Source organism: Pristis pectinata, chromosome 1 (genome assembly GCF_009764475.1).
Source record: "Pristis pectinata isolate sPriPec2 chromosome 1, sPriPec2.1.pri, whole genome shotgun sequence".
Taxonomy (NCBI): domain Eukaryota; kingdom Metazoa; phylum Chordata; class Chondrichthyes; order Rhinopristiformes; family Pristidae; genus Pristis; species Pristis pectinata.
The window spans coordinates 44,299,650-44,316,392 of record NC_067405.1 but is presented as its reverse complement, the minus strand read 5'-3'; the positions used below and the strand labels follow the sequence as shown (position 1 = coordinate 44,316,392).

The following is a 16,743-nucleotide window of genomic DNA, read 5'->3' as shown; positions in this document are numbered from 1 at the left end:
TGCATGCCTTCATTGCAGGGTGTATCCTATCAGAAAGAACACTTTGAGAAAGTCCATCAGTTCTGTATGGTACAGGGCCAACAAAAATCCAAGCAAGACATCTTTCATTTCTAATTACCGAGTTGAAAGAACTGAAAATGGTTGTTTGTTTTGATTGTGTAGATTTAATAGCACGGCTTTCCAACTACATTCTTAGCAATTAGATTATTTATAAAGTATTTACTTGCATAGTTGCTGCACTATAAAATTGCAACGTGTTAAGGATGTTAGCAAACGTACTGTGGAAAATGAGTCACGTTCTTTTATTAAGGTAGCAGGACAGTGAGATAAATGTTAAGTTTACTAATGAGTATGATTGATAAACTTTCTAAACCTAAAAATGGGAATGAGCTGAGGTGACCACGACTTTCAGCTGTTCAGCAGCTGACCTTGTGAAAGATTACAGCGAGTTATTTGAAAACAAGTTTTTATTTCACACAATATTGAAAAATATCTTTGCATTTGTCAGATTTGTAGGGACATGATTAACAATTGGAAAGCATATTCATAAACCAGTTTGTATATTTTTATGACGATCTAAGGATGAAGAGAGGTGGTACATGAGAAGCTACAGATGGCATTCCATTCCACTGCCTTCTAACGCTGCAGTCATAATTAGATTGCTAAAGTACTGGCATTAAAATTTGTATTTTAAAGTCGATCCTGAACTCATGAAGTCTCTCGCCAACACTTGAAAAGCATTTATGAGTAGCTGGTAGCAGCTGTATAGATGAGACATGTGATTTGAGAGTTAGCACTCGAAGCTGGTAGAAGGATTACTCAGTAACGTGCGATATTCATGGCTCTGTTACACACTGACTGACGCTGTCTCAATACTATAAGCATTCTAAATTTAATGCCCTTAGTAATCGTTCCTTTGGTGATTGCCCACATGTCCTGTTTTACTCCTAAGCTCATCACAGTTGTCTCTTTCCGTCTGCGGCAGCTGCCAAAGTGAAATCATTTTTGCTCATCGGCTAACCTGAATTCCAACATGCAGGAGTTTCTTTCTATAAATAGCTGGAAGAGTTAAATTACAAGCTCTTCAAGTGCAGCAAGCCGCAGCGATCTGCCTTTTTCAGCCAGAGTCGAGTGCAGTTAACACCACCTGTCTTCTTAGCCTCCAAAACAAGTTACAATGGACCCTCAAAGAGATATCCGAGAGGAATCCCGTCTTTATCAAACTACTCTTCTTCAAGATGGACTGAAAAAACTTTTGGATGAGAACAAATTTATTGATTGCTCGCTGAAGGTTGGCAGTAAGTCCTTCCCTTGTCACCGGCTGATCCTGGCAGCCTGCAGCCCATACTTCCGTGAGTATTTCTTTTCAGAAGAAAATGAGAAGAAACGCGAGGTGGTTCTGGAAGACGTTGACGAAAATGTCATCGCTATGATCCTTCAGTACCTGTATTCTTCGGAGATAGAATTGACCGATGAAAACGTGCAGAATATTTTTGCTGTATCCAGCCGCTTTCAGATTCCCTCCGTCTTCACATTGTGTGTCACCTATCTTCAGGAAAAGTTGTCTGTCAGCAACTGTCTCGCCATCTTCAGGCTAGGACTTCTCCTGGATTGTCCTCGGCTTGCTATCGCTGCTCGCGAATACGCCTCGGACCGATTTGAACAAATCTCTAAAGAAGAAGATTTTATGCAACTTGGCCTTCACGAGCTGATTGGCCTCATTGCGAGTGACACTTTAAATGTGGAGAAGGAAGAGGTTGTATTTGAAGCTGTAATGAGATGGGTACGGACTGACAAAGAGGACAGGGCTAAACGTTTAGGAGAAATATTTGACTATATACGTTTTCGCCTTATGGCCGAGAAATATGTCAAAGACCGTGTAGAAAAGGATGATATTATTAAGTCGAATCCAGATTTGCTGAAGAAAGTTCAGGCAATCAAAGATGCATTTGCTGGGAAACTTCCTGAGCCCGCTAAAGGAGGAGACAAAAATACAAAGAAAGGAGAGAGCGCTGGAGATGCGGTAAATGGTGACGTTGGCGATGAAGATCTTCTCCCTGGCTTCTTGAATGACATTCCGAGACATGGCATGTTCGTCAAGGAGATGATCATGTTCATTAACGATGCAATGACTGTGGCATATGATCCAAATCTAAATGAATGCTTTCTGGCCGCAGTAAACAATTTGATTCCCAAAAATCATGTTAGCTTGGTTACGAAGAGAAACCAAATTTTTGTTATTGGTGGCCTATACGTGGATGAAGAAGATAAAGAACATCCATGCCAATGCTATTTCTTCCAGGTATATTTGAATCCATTCAGTTTTTAAAATTACTTAGCATTTTCACAACTTCCAGAACTGTATATTTGAAACATTATTTCCTGTAAAGATTGCTGGAAGTATATAAATTTAAAATTATTTCTAAAACTATTCCAAAAATACAAAAAAAACACAAGTAAATTTATATGCTTTCTTTTTTAGTTCTGCTTAGAAAGGATAGAAATTGTTATTTTCAAAAGACCTTGCACAAAGTATGATTAGTGAAATAAATTACTGCACCTTCTACTTTTATTACAATCAAAAATGCATTTTGAATGAACTAAGACTGTGAAACAATAAGTCACAAATTAAGTTCAATTGTTCTCATTAGTTTGACAGCATTGCTGGGGCATGGAATGGTTTACCACCATTACCTTCACCCAGATGCCTCTTCGGGGTAGGGGAAACTGAGAATTTCCTTTATGTGATTGGTGGTAAGGATCTTCAAAATGAACAAACGCTGGATTCAGTGATGTGCTATGACATGAAGTAAGTTCACCTTGTTTCCATTTTAAATGGTGTTTTACATTTAATATCTTATAGTTGTGTATAGTTTGATGTATACAAATATTGCTGTACAACTGTTAATCAAACAACATATTTTCTTAAAATTTGAAATAATATGATATTGTTATTTTGTTTAATATAAGTAAATTACATTGATTATGTCCTATAACCATTAAGAATATGGCCCATTCCATAACAGCATTATTTCAGCCTTGCTTTTGAGAGTAAGACCCAGAAAGGGATTTCAGGCTGCTTTGGAGATGACTGCAGCATTTAAATGTTATTACTTGGAATACACAAGGTTCAGCTGGAGACAAAGATAAAGAAGACAGATTTATCAGTAAGGAGAAGGCTTTTTTGGATGAAACTGACCATCCAACACCACTTGTAACATTGAGACCAGTAACATTGTTTTAAAAAACAAGTCATGTGCCTTTGCTCCAGTTTTCATTCTTTATTATGCTATTGCATATTAAAATGGGGTATTTAATACTTGGCCAAGGATTTCAGTGGTGTTTCAACAACAGCCTTGTTGAACTTCACTTTATTCCCAGAAATATGATTCTATCCATCTTAAGAGCGAGGGCAATAGCCTAGGCCGCGATATTCAAAATATATTTGACTTTTTTTTAATCATAATGTCAAAATGGAGCTGATGTTTAATCAGTGATCAGCTAATAACATTATTTTTTCATCTTCAGGCTCAAGCAAGTCAGATTCAGCTTCTTTTATGATTGATCTCCCCTAATTTTGGAAAGGTTTTTTGTCTGTCACTTTAGTGTATTTTTAAGCAAATCAGAGTTTTGAATGACTGTTGTGATATTTAAATCTGATAAAGCATCTGATAAAACTAGTGATGGATCCAGTGAGAATTTCACTTTAACGCAAGTTTTATTTTTTTTCAGCAATCTAAAATGGACAGAATCCAAAGCATTTCCTCTGAAGATTTACGGTCACTCTGTGGTTTCACACAATGGATTAATCTATGTTATTGGCGGGAAAACTGATGATGCGTAAGTGTTGCGTAGATTGACAGTATTGTGGCTTTCTTCTGGATCAGAGCTATTGATCACTTTAACATCTCTAATTTATCCACAGTAAATGTATCAACAAATTGTTTGTCTACAACCCAAAAAAATCTGAGTGGAGGGAGCTGGCAGCCATGAGCAAAGCACGAGCCATGTTTGGAACTGCAGTGCATCAAAGTAAAATCTGGGTTGTTGGAGGGGTGACTGAAGAAGGCTTGACAGCTGCAGCTGAAGCGTATGACATCATGAATAATAAGTGAGTGAAATCCAAAAGAGAGATTTTGATCTTTCTGTTTAGTCAGCAAAGGAGATGTCTGAGAGGTGGAAATGCTCAACCTGGACTGTGCAGCATGTTCAGGAATTCTGTGTCTACTCTTGAGAAATGTGGCAGTTCAACACACTTCAGTATTATTCAGCCCAGAGTTTCAATTTACATAATTTAAGACAAAACTGTGGTGGAACTATTCACTTTTATTTGGTAGTATCAATTTGAAGGGAAAAATGAAAGCACCAAATAGAATTCTTACCAAAGATTGTGCAACCTGCATTATAAATTCTTTACAACTGAAGACTGTTGAAAATTTATTTTGAATTTTTATTAAGAATAATCCAAAAAAGCTACAGAGCCATCTGTAGAAAATGATTATATTCATCTTCACATTTACCATTGAAACATGAAATATTCTTGTTTGACAATCACAGATGGGAGAAAGTGCCAGAATTTCCACAAGAGAGAAGTTCAATAAATATCATCAATATGGCTGGATCACTTTATGCCATTGGAGGTTTTGCCATGATTGAACTGGAAAATAAAGAATATGCTCCCTCAGAATTCACTGATGTGTGGAAGTAAGTCAATATTTTTGAATGCCAGCTGGTCTTGCACTTATTTGGTCTAATTTAGTCTGGGATATACTGGAATATTTAGTGTATAAGGTTTCAGTGTTCAAAATACATTTATTTTAAGGACTAAATAGAAAGTAAATGCTGGTACAGAAAAAGATTGTCCAAGAACTGTACTCTCAGCAAAAATTCAAACCAAGATTAGAAATTAAGCTTTAGGGAGATAACTGACTTTGTTTCTAGTGATTTCTAAAAGAACTAACCATGATTTTTTTTTTTGGGTTCCCATCTCTTGCATAGAACATAGAACCATAGAATAGTACAGCACAGGAACAGGCCCTTCAGCCCACAGTCAGTCCTAACCATGATGTAAACTGCAGATCTGCCTGCACATGGTCTATATCCCTCCATTCCCTCACTGTTCATGAGTCTGTCAAACTGCCTTAAATGTTGCTATCATATCTGCTTACACCACCTCCCCTGACAGCGCATTCCAGGCACCTACCATTCTCTTTGTAAAACAAAGAACTTGCCTCATAAATCTCGTAAATCTCCTTTAAACTCCCTCCCCCACCTTAATGTTATGCACGCTAATATTTGACATTTCTTGGGACAAAGACTCTGACTATCTACCCTATCTATTGCCTCTCATAATTTTATATACTTCTGTCAGGTTGCCTCTCAGCCTCCAGTACTCCAGAGAAAATAATGCAAGTTTGTCCAACCTCGCCCAATAGCTAATACTCTCCAATCCAGGAAACATCCAGGTGAACCTCTTCTGCACCCTCTCCAAACCCTCCACATCATCAATGTCTTGACCAGCACTGCACATGATACTCCCAATGTGGCCTGACCAAAGATTTATGCAGTTGCAACATTACTTTCTGACTTTTGTACTCAACATCCCGACTGATGAAGGCAGGTATGCCATATACCTTCTTTACCACCCTATATACTTGTGGCGCCACTTTCAGTGAGCTATGGACTTGAACCCCAAGATCCCTCTGTACATCCATGCTTCTAAGGGTCCTGCCATTTACTGAATACTTTCCTCTTACACTTGACCTCCAAAGTGCAACACCTCACACTTGTCCAGATTAAACTCTGCTATTTTTTGCCCATATTTCCAACTTGTCTATATGCTGCTGAATCCTTTGACAATCTTCCTTGCTGTCTACAACTCTGCCAATTTTTGTGTCATCTGTAAATTTACTAATCAACCCACCTACATTTTTGTCCAAATCAGCAGAGGCCCCAGCACTGATCCTCGTGGTTCACCACCGGTCACAGGCCTCCAGTTAGGACTAATACCCCTCCACAACTGCCCTCTTTTTTTTCTTTGGCCAAGTCAATTTTGATTTCAATCTACCAAGTCTCCATAGATCCCATGTGCCTTAACCTTCTGGATCAGCCTGCCATGTGGGACATTGTCAAAAGCTTAACTAAAGTCCACATATACAACATCGACTGCCCTCATCAATCATCTTCACCACCTCAAAAAAAAAATGCAGTCAAACTTATAAGATGTTACCTCTCCTCGCACAAATTCACGCCGACTATCTCTGATAAGTTCAAGCGTTTCCAGATGTGAGTAGATCCTATGCCTAACGGTCTTCTCCAGTAGTTTCCCTACCACTGATGTAAGGTTCACTGGCCTATAATTTCCAGGTTTGTCACTATTCTTCTTTATAAACAGAGGAACAACATTGACTATTCTCTAGTCCTTGGAACCTTGCCTGTGGTTAAAGATACAAAGATCTCTGTCAAGGCTCCACTCTCTTTCGCCTCTCTCAATAACGTGGGATAGATCTCATCAGGTGCTGGGGACTAATCCACCCTAATTTTCTTCAAGTCCCAACATCTCCTCCTCCTGAATATAAACATGCTGAGGAATATCAGCATACCCTTCCTTCCCCAATCATGTTCTTCTCCTTTGTGAGTACTGATGCTTGAATACTTTAGTAATTTGCCCACTACCTCTGGCTCCAAGCATAAATTCCCTCCTTTGTCCTTGAGTGGTCCTACCTTCTCCCTAGTTACCCTTTTGTTTTTAATGTACGTATAAAATTCCTTGGGATGCTCTTTAATCCTACTCACCAAGGAGTTTCCATGGCCCCATTTAGCATTCCTTATTCCCTGTTTAAGTTCTCCCCTACTTCCTTTATATTCCTCAAAGGCCCCATCCGATTTCCACTTCCTAAACCTTGCATGTGCTTCCTTTTCCTTTGACTAAATTCGCAACATCTCATCGTCCAAGGTTCCCAAACCTTGCCACCCTTGTCTGTCTTCCCCAGAGGAATATGTTGGTCCTGAATTCTGACCAGCTGCCCTTTAAACAACCCCCCATTATCAGATGTGGACTTGCCCAATAACAGCTGCTCCCAATCTACTCTCCTCCTGCCTAATACTGTTGTAATTTGCCTTTTCTAAATTTAGCACTTTCCCCTCAGGTCCAGTCTTATCTTGATCCATAACTATCTGAAAATTTACAGAATTACAGTTACTTTTCCCAAAATGCTTTCCAACTGAAACTCTGATCACCTGGCTAATACAAGATCCAGTATGGCCTCTTCTCTGGTTGAATTATCTAATTAGTCAGAGTATCAAGGGATATGGGGATAAGGCCGGAAATTGGGGCTAGATAGGGAATAGATTTTTTTTCTCATGGAGCAGATTCGATGGGCCGAATGGCCTACTTCTGCTCCTTGATCTTGTGATCTGCTCAACCAGAGGGCAGTGGATATTGTATACGTGGATTATGAACCCTCCTGGATCCACCTAACAAATTCTTCCCCACCTAAGCCTCTGGCACTAAGGGAATCCCAGTCAATATTGGGGAAATTAACATAACCCACTACAACTACCCTGTTGCTTTTACATCTTCCCATAATCTGCCTACACATCTGTCCCTCTGTTTCCCCGCTGGCTGTTGGATTCAAGAATTATTTTCATTACTAGGGATTTAGTAGGGACTAAGATTTAGAGGGATATGGGCCAAATAGGACCAACACAGGTAGACAACTTCGTCAGTGCAGTCAAGTTGGGCCAAAAGGGCCCATCTAGGTGCTGTATAACTCTATGAATTTACATATGAAAAAAAACAAGATACTGCAATCCAAGTGTTATGCATTTAATTGTTCTTGCATTTACAACTATATTTTGAGATTACTTTACTCCCACTACCAAATGTTTATCATAAATTTGTGAAATGAAAGCTTTCTTTAATTTGAAATTGGTACCAAGAAATGTAATTCTATTCATTACATTTTGGAACTACCTCCAAAGGGACATAATTAGTAATAGTCTTCTTAAAACTAAAAATTGTCCTGCTAATTTTCTCGCTTTCTATTCTGCTTTCAGTCTGTAGAGAATAGAAAATTACTGCTACGACATTGCCACACCATTGACTAAAATTCAGTTGCATATTGCTGTTTTTTTTTCCGCATTTAGCATTTAAAATCACTTTTTCTTTTCCAAAAGTGAAAACCGAGAGCTCATTTGGCATCAGAAAATTTGAATGAGCCCTTCCAGTCATTAGTCAGCCTTTGGCCCAAATGCAGTTTCCACTTCAGGGTTGTAGTGGGATAATGTCGATCACCATGATCCTCTTGGAGCATTGCAGGGCCTTTGTTGAGTACTCATATGACAACACAGTCTTTATATCACAACCATGAAGTATACCTTAGGCCTTCCAGAAGTTGTCATAGAGTCATATAGCACAAAACAAGCCAACTATATCCTTGCCAACAATCAAGTATCTACAGGTAAAAGGGATATACTAATCCCATTACCTATGTCTGGGCAATTCAAGTGATTGTCCAGATACCTATTGATGTTTTGAGTCTCTGCTTCCACCACCTTATCAAGCAGTACATTACGGATTCCAGCCACCCTCTTGGTGGAAAATGTTATCAGTGATCCAGAAGGTCTAAAGCCATCCCTCCTATATCATCCCTTTAGCCACACATTCATCTGACACATCCTCCATATAGCATGTGGCACTAGAAGTAATTCAGACAATACAATCTTTGAGGATTTAAAACCTCTGATTTCCCCACCTGCCTGCCCTTTGTTCAAACCCTCTCCTGATCACCTTGCACACTGCCAGTCTCCATTCTCCATCCTGTGAGCAATCTGCTGGTCTCTCTCCTCAACCACCATTTTCTATACCCTCCCAGCAAATATGCTTGCCTGTGACTGGTTCCTCTCTCCTTCCCCAATCAGCCCCCAGCCACAGTAAAAGTCTGCTGGTGTTAAATCTGCACTTTCCCCAAAACCAATCTTGGGAAAGGAAGAATTTAAGTTTTATGTAGTCGGCTAGAACAACAAGAATGGTCACTGACACCCCATATATTTGGTGCACTAGAATTCCTAAGTACTTGTCTACATTTTCCAACCACCTTTTACTTAATCATATTTTACCATCTGTAACTTGTGCTTCTCTTTAATAATTTTAAATTTATGAATACCTGGTTACTAATTTCCTTAGAAAATATTCAAGGCATCAGACAAGCCTTTTCCTTCAAGTCCTGCTGCTAGTATAAACCTTAACTATATATGAAGTCAATTGATAACATCTTGGCTACTCTCTCTGAACGTAAAAATATAGGTAAAATTCTCTCTACAGTGGAATGTTCAAAACTGAGTGTAATGGTCTAATTATGCCTTTACCCAGTGTTTATAACAACATGATGATTTTAGTTTTGTACTCAATGTTCCTTTCTATATGCTATATATATGTAATGGAAGTCTAGAGTAGCTTTAACGATTCTTAATACTTAGATAGGAATATGTGCAAAACCTAAAAATACAAAATCAATTGGCCAGTTACAATCAAAATAAACTGAATAAATTGTATCGAGAATTTCATGCCACTCTGTGCACTAATGTTTGCCTGTATTCTTAAATTCAGTATTTTACAATCCTGTCAGTTTATGATTTTTAAGAACAATTTTTCTTCCAACTAAAGCTAAAATCTGTCATATTAAATCCTTTTGTTATGCTTTTGGGATTCCACCATTGCACCAAATCTACTTTCAAGCTTTTTCTGATTCCCTTGTAGTTCACTATTTCAATTGTAAATATTTACATTTACAGCTAGCCTTAACCCTAACCCTTACTGTACAGCACCAATTGATTCAAAGCTTTAAAACAAAAAGTGGGAAAGAATAAATCATATGATTATTATATCTAGAAATGGCAAGCGAAGAAATAGCAACATGGGATCTGTTCAGGTTAATCTGCTCTCACTCTCTAATTGATCTTGATGACTGAGCCAGGAAGGTGAGGTGAAGTCAGTTCCAGAGTAGGGGAGAAGGAGCAAGAGTCAGAGATCAGAGAGATATAGGAATGAGAGATGAAAAGCAAGTAGATGAGGGGGGAAAAGGGGGAAAGTGAGCGAGAGGTCTCAAAACAGCATGCGTGTGGGTGGGAAGAGAAGGACAATGTAAAGATAGATTCCATCTGATGTTGTGCAGTTAATATATTTTCTCCCTATCTGTTATTCTTAGAGATTCAAGGCTTATGGCCACCTATGACCTGAGAAAGTATTGTCAACACAATTTTTAAAAAAAGTCTTTTTCTCATTAGTGCGTATGATCAATCCATTAAAAAACCTAAACAATTAATAACTTTATTCATTGCGTATGTTGACCATAATTAAGAAATAGCCTGGATGCAGTACATATTTTAAATACTTTGCTAAATTTTACAAGAATAGTCAAACAAAAATAACTAAAGCTTCTGAACATACAATATAATGCTTTTTTATTTAGATATGAAGATGAGAAGAAGGAATGGAGTGGTCTGCTGAAGGAAATTAATTATGGTGCAGGTGCCACCTGTCTTCCTGCACGCCTCAACATGTTCAGACTTACCAAATTATAAATAGTTCCATGGTATCATTGATATTGCTGCTAAATAGAACACAACTGGTAATATGGTGCCAACTGGAATTTTACTTCACGTACGGAAAAAGTATATACAAAAGTGACATTCAAATCTCAAACAAGCCCAAATAGAGTCAATGATTCCACCATAATTATATAAGGTGACACAGCAGTGCAAAAGACGTGCATGATGTAGAAGCTGAAGACACATACCAATGTGTAAGATTTATTTGCAATGCAATACAAATGCATGTATAGACAACGAGTAAAATTAAGTTAGAAATACAACATGTATATTCAATCCATATTCTCAACAGTTTATATTAGATCCTTTTAATTCCTCAATTGTATCTTTAAAATGGCAGTCTTGAACGTAAAGCTTTATTTAAAATTGTATCCCCCTCAGGTGTTTTCATTTACTAGCTGAAATTCCTTCTCAATGAAACAAAATTTACTTATTGGCTAGAAAACTATTTGAGCACACCTTTTTTTAAAAAAAAAGTTGGCCTTCCTAAAATGCTTTTGAGAATTGCATTGATTTTGTTCTAAGGCAAACTTTGGCTAAAAGAATTCACCCTCCAAGCAATAGTACAACCATATACTTTATGGAAATTATAGTAATTTCACCCACCATGTTGCATATTCCTAACTTCCATTCATTGATTACTTTTTACTGAGGATAATATTTAAGAAATGATCCTTGTTTTAACTTCACATTTTTTTAAACTGATGTTGAAAATCAATATTTTGGTAAATGAATAATAATGATCAGGTATTTAGAAAGGTTTTAAAATATCATAATACACTTGCATTATTATGATAGTAGACTTCCACATGTGAATGTGGTATAAAAAGTTTTCAAGATTTGATTCATGAATAAGATTCTTCTGCAAATATCTTTTGCTTAAGGTATTCCATCCATGCATCCTTTGTTGACAATTCCATGGAATTCCATTCAAAATGAGGTATCTATAAAGCCAAAAAAGGCAAGATTTTAAAATGTAACAATAACCCACAGTAAAAGTAAATTGCATGGGAAAACAAATTCAAAGATTTCATTTTTTTTTAAATTATTTACCTGTTGAGCCATTTTAGAGATTATAAATGCAAGAATAGTAAATATAAAGATAGACTTTACAGGTAACATGTATTTGCTGCAACAATTATCCCTGTATAACTTTAAGACACATTGTGTGATTAGTAAATTAAATATTAACCTAAAATCATTGTTATTTTGTTGATGATAATTGATTTTATTTATTTATTCATGATAGGTGGATACTGCTCACAAGTCCAGCATTTACTGTCTAACCTTAAATGCTCTTGTGAAATTGGTAATGTGCTGCCTCATTGCAGTCCAAGCGGTTAAGTATTCTAAGTACTGTTAGGCAGGAAGTTCCAGGAATTTGAGGCAGAATCAGAATCAGGTTTATTATCACTGACATATGTTGTGAAATTTGTTGTTTTGCAGCAGCAGGATAGAGCAAGACAAAGACATAAAAATTACAAAAATAAATGTGTAAAAGAGGTATAACGAGGTAGTGTTCATGGACCATTCAGAAATGTGATGGCAGAGGGAAGAAGCTGTTCCTGAAAGGTTGAGTGTGGGTCTTCAGGCTCCTGTAACTAATGATTATGATAAAGTTTCAAAGATCATAGGTGATAACCAGCTACAATTCAACACCTCAGACAAACAGTCCACAAAAGCAAAACCAGTGGGAAGTTAAAATGTGACCTGAATTTTCCTAATTCTGCAAGAATTCTGTTACTTTGCAGGTAATGGAATTTTACACAAACTCCTCCCCCCCCCCCCCCCCCAAACTGTCTCAGTGCTAAGTATTATTTTAATTTTTCCTGTAGGTTCCCAGGACTACTGGCAGATAAAAAAAATCAATTATTTTTAATATATCTGACATTGCCCAGTGCAATTTTATTCTTGCACTAGGCAAAAATGCCCTTTAATCAATGTATGTGTTGCTTTAATCAATTTGCCACTGAGCAATGGGATGTAACTCATTACTGACATCTTTCTCACGTCTTAAGGAAAGAAAATACATTTGATAATTTATTCCTATTATTTGATTTCACAACACTCACTCAAAATTGAGATGGGCTTATTTGGAATCCAGACATTTCCATTAGAAAATCCTAGGTGGTGGAGGGAGAAAGCCCGAGGAACAGTTCCTCTTCTGTTTCATGTTTTCACACACCCTGAAATTGTGTGGCCAATCTTAAGTTATCCTGATACAACTTCATTTTCATAGTCCCCACAGACCCACTAACACAAAAAAAACTTATGGATACCCAGATATGCATTCCCTCAGAACACAACATACCTGTACTACATGGTATCCCAGAATCTCCAAGTGCCTCTTTTTCATAGCAACTTCTCCCTTAATATGATGAGAGTTCTTGCAGAAAGCTTTAGCATTGAGAAACTCTATGACAACTCTGTAAGAAAGAAATATGCTGCATTTATTTTTAAGGCAGATTGAATGCCATAAACTACTGCTTTTTCAATCTTCTATATGATAATGAAAACCTTGCTGAGAATTGGCAAGATACAGTATTCATATAGATTGGTAGATGCCAAAAATTAGCCACAATTAAGCCATAATAAAACGTACATGCTGAAGAGTGAATGAACTTCCTTCAAACAAGGTAAGGCCCTAAAAAAAATGGAAAATCAAACTTTAACATGTCTTGAGATGAACATGCACTCATGGTGATTTCCGATTTAATCAAGTGAAACCAATGTTCAAGAATAATGACTCAAGTATGTAAATCACACTTTAAATTTTACTTTATCAATATTAAATCAATAATGTAAGTGTAATTTAGGAATTTTTTTTGTAACATCCAAACACAGTGGTCACCTAGAACATAGAACAGTACAGTGCAGGAACAGAATCTCTCCTAATACATTCCAATCCATGCAACATCCTAATGAACCTCTTCTGCACTTTTTCCAAAATCTCCCCATCCTTCCTACAGAGTGGCAACCAGAAATGCACATGTGGCCTAATTAAAGTCTTATACAGCTGCAACATGACTTCCTGACTGTAATGTTCAATGCCCCAACTGAGGAAAGCAAGCATGCTGTACACCTCCTTTGTCATCCTATCCACTTGTGTTGCCAATTTCAGGGAGTTATGGACTTGTACCCCGTGATCCCCAAGTACATCAATGCTCCTAAGGATCCTGCCATTTACTGTATACTTTCCTCTTGCACCTGACGTCCCACAGTGCAACACCTCATACTTGTCCAGATTAAGTTCCATCTACCATTTCTCCACCCAAATTTCCAATTGATCTATAAACTCCTTGACAAACTTCATCATTTTTCACAACTCCACTAATTTGTGTGTCATCTGCCCACCCGCAAACTTACTAATCAGACCACCAACTTGATGACCAGAGAAGAATAATGAGGCAGTGAAACAGAACTGGAAGACAATCACTCATCCTTCAGGGAAGAGAACCATTGTCAGTATAGATGGATTATTAGGTCACACATCACCATGCAAAAAGAAATGGATAAAAATGGGTGGTGGAATTTGAGGGTTGGCATGGTAGTAGTGTCCTGGAAACCATCAGCAGGGAGGGAAAAAAAACAGACCATGTGTCTTGCAGAATTTGAGTGGTAATGTCCAAGGTAGGGCAGCATTTGTTTATAACTTTGAGGTTTAAACCTCAAATTTACTATTATAACCTTTTTTACTGGAACCCTTTTTAAAATCTGTATTTTTCCCTTTGATACCCATGAGATACTAATAAGGCAGTGATGATTTGAATGTTACGTCAATATACTCCTGATAAGTTTTCTATTTATTACCCAGAAAATTCAAATAAGGATGAAGGTAGACTTCTGTGCAATGGAGAACGCTTCCTTAAATTCTTAACCATAACTTGAACACCAACTTAGCCTACAAGACACATATAACCGATTTTCTTGCACTCATTTACCTACTTAGATGTAGAGTGTCAATTTGTTGCAATACATTTTTTGAACAGTGAGGATAAGAGGATGTAGGTATGGATCATACAGGTTATAGACCAAATGGAAGAAAAAAAATGAAATGAATGCCAATATGTAGAAGTACAATCAACCGTTTTACAATTCGTATAAAATGATGCACCTGAAAGGCAAGGAAATTACTTCAACGTAGATCAGTAATTCATCCAAGAAAGATACAGTGGGAAAAATAAAATTCCCTATGTTAGTCTCTCCATGTTAATTGCTATTTAAACCTATATCTCAAGAGAAGCAAACCAGCAAGAAGCAGAGAGGAATTTGCTGTAGAAAGATTGTGAACTGTCTCGAGCAGGACAAAGGCATGTTTCACTAGTTCTGCTTCCTACCCTTAGTTGTTAATGTCTGAATAATGGAATAACAGATATTTTAACCAAATAACTGAAGAATTTTATAGGATTTTGACAGTATTTTTACTGTCTTGGCATTACCAATTGTTAAGGATAATTCATGTCACATCACTAAATACTGACATAACATTCATATCATTGTTGCCTTGAGTGTCTCATGGGTACCAAAGGTAAAAAAAAATACAGATTTTAAAAAGTAATTATTAAGGATAATTCATGTACCAGGATCACGATATAACACTTCAGTTAATGATGCTCAACTACTTTGATCGAATGATCTAATGATGTTTACTGCCAGTTCTGGAAAAAGAGAGAAAAAAAGTTGAGCATTTGAACTTAAATTTAAAGAAAATGTTGAACTTCACCAAAATGTCCGGAATACTCTATAGAGCTTGGACACGAGGAAAAATTGATATTGGGGAAATGGTAAATTTATCATATTATTCTTGAAGTTCAAATCACAACCTTAAATGCTATTCACATCAGGTTGCCTTTAGGAATTCTTAGCTGAGCAGTTATTTTCTGAAATCTATTTCAAGGCTGAGGGGGAGAAAACAGAATGACCATGTGCTGCAGAAATTTTTTTATATATCAGGCAGATTACTGATTAAAGCTACGGAAACATTGCCTTCCACTAAGTAACATAATTCCAGCTGTTGCAGTGGGTTTTGGTTGGGCTGATTGAATAGAATCACATAGAAGTACATAGAAATTTATTTATAATTATTTATCAATTACAAGCTTTTTATAAAGTGTAGAAAATATCTTGCTAAAATTACCTATTTTTGTAGAGGTAGAACTCATATATTTTTACAGGAAAATATTTGAGAGAAATTGAGTATGAACAAACCTTTCTCCTCCAGGCGGTGTCTCTTTCTCTCCAATAAATTCTTTGTCTGGTCTCCGAGGCCCAATTCCATTTTTGCGTAGTAGTACAGAAATCTGATCCACATAAGGAATAGGCTTTCGGTGCTTGTCAAGTACACATTCAAAGTCTGAATGAAATAATTTATCAATTTCAATGAAAAAATTCTTGGATAGAGGATAGATCCCTGTAGATTTTTTTTAATTGTTAAAAGTCATTATAGAAACAAGTACAAAGTATGGATTAATAGTGGGCATCCATATGAAAGAATGAATGGCTGGATTGGGCTAATACAGACCTCTTCTCAAAGTGATTAAAGATCAAAAGTGAGGGAGTGATGTTTCAGTTGCACGTAGCCCAAAACAACCATATCTGGAGTGCTGCATTCAGCTTTCGACATCAAATTGGCCTTGGATGAGCTGTAGTACTAATTGACTAGAATCATATCATATATTTTCTTCTGTTTATATGATGTAGAATTGATCTAATCACTTTAAAATGTTAGAACGATTTTATAGAATGCATGCTGAACTACTTCCTCTAAATGGGAGAATCCAGAACAAGAGGGCTGGTCAGAAAGTAAAGCTAGCTACTTTAGGAATGAAATCAAAATTGACTTCCAAACAAAAGATAGTAGAAATCCAGAATGTATTCCCTAAAAGCTGTGGATGCTGGCTCAATTGAAATTTTGAAAACTTAGATTGACAGATGATTTTTGCAGTTTTGTATATTGTAAATTGTATGTGTTTCAAAGAATAAAACCAGAAGCTATCAGTTAGAATAATTGTCCTCATTCACTCAAAATTTCTACATGTTCAAACCAATGGGAAGCACAACACCAATAAATTGTCATTTTAAGTTGGCAAATTAAGACAGCTAGGAGAAATACAAATGCTGTTACAAGTTTTC

General features: G+C 36.9%; 2 protein-coding genes across 4 annotated transcripts in view; one reads left to right on the top strand and one right to left on the bottom strand.

Annotated features, from left to right (window-relative positions):
* The first annotated feature begins 1,177 nt into the window (after nt 1–1,177).
* klhl41a (kelch-like family member 41a) lies at nt 1,178–10,630 on the top strand. Its single transcript, XM_052012129.1, has 6 exons — nt 1,178–2,302; nt 2,652–2,809; nt 3,733–3,840; nt 3,926–4,111; nt 4,558–4,704; nt 10,473–10,630. The coding sequence occupies exons 1-6, from the start codon at nt 1,178–1,180 to the stop codon at nt 10,582–10,584; spliced, it is 1,836 nt and encodes a 611-aa protein (XP_051868089.1). The 3' UTR covers nt 10,585–10,630.
* A 22-nt stretch (nt 10,631–10,652) lies between these two features.
* Nucleotides 10,653–16,743, bottom strand: part of fastkd1 (FAST kinase domains 1) — a 46,254-nt gene continuing 40,163 nt past the window's right edge. For all 3 annotated transcript variants that reach the window (XM_052012098.1, XM_052012116.1, XM_052012107.1), the window contains 3 exons: nt 15,820–15,964; nt 12,923–13,037; nt 10,653–11,555 (listed from right to left, as the gene is read on the bottom strand). In XM_052012098.1, coding sequence (XP_051868058.1) covers nt 11,457–11,555; nt 12,923–13,037; nt 15,820–15,964 — 359 coding nt within the window. In that variant the 3' untranslated portion in view covers nt 10,653–11,456. The remainder of the gene's footprint in view (nt 11,556–12,922; nt 13,038–15,819; nt 15,965–16,743) is intronic.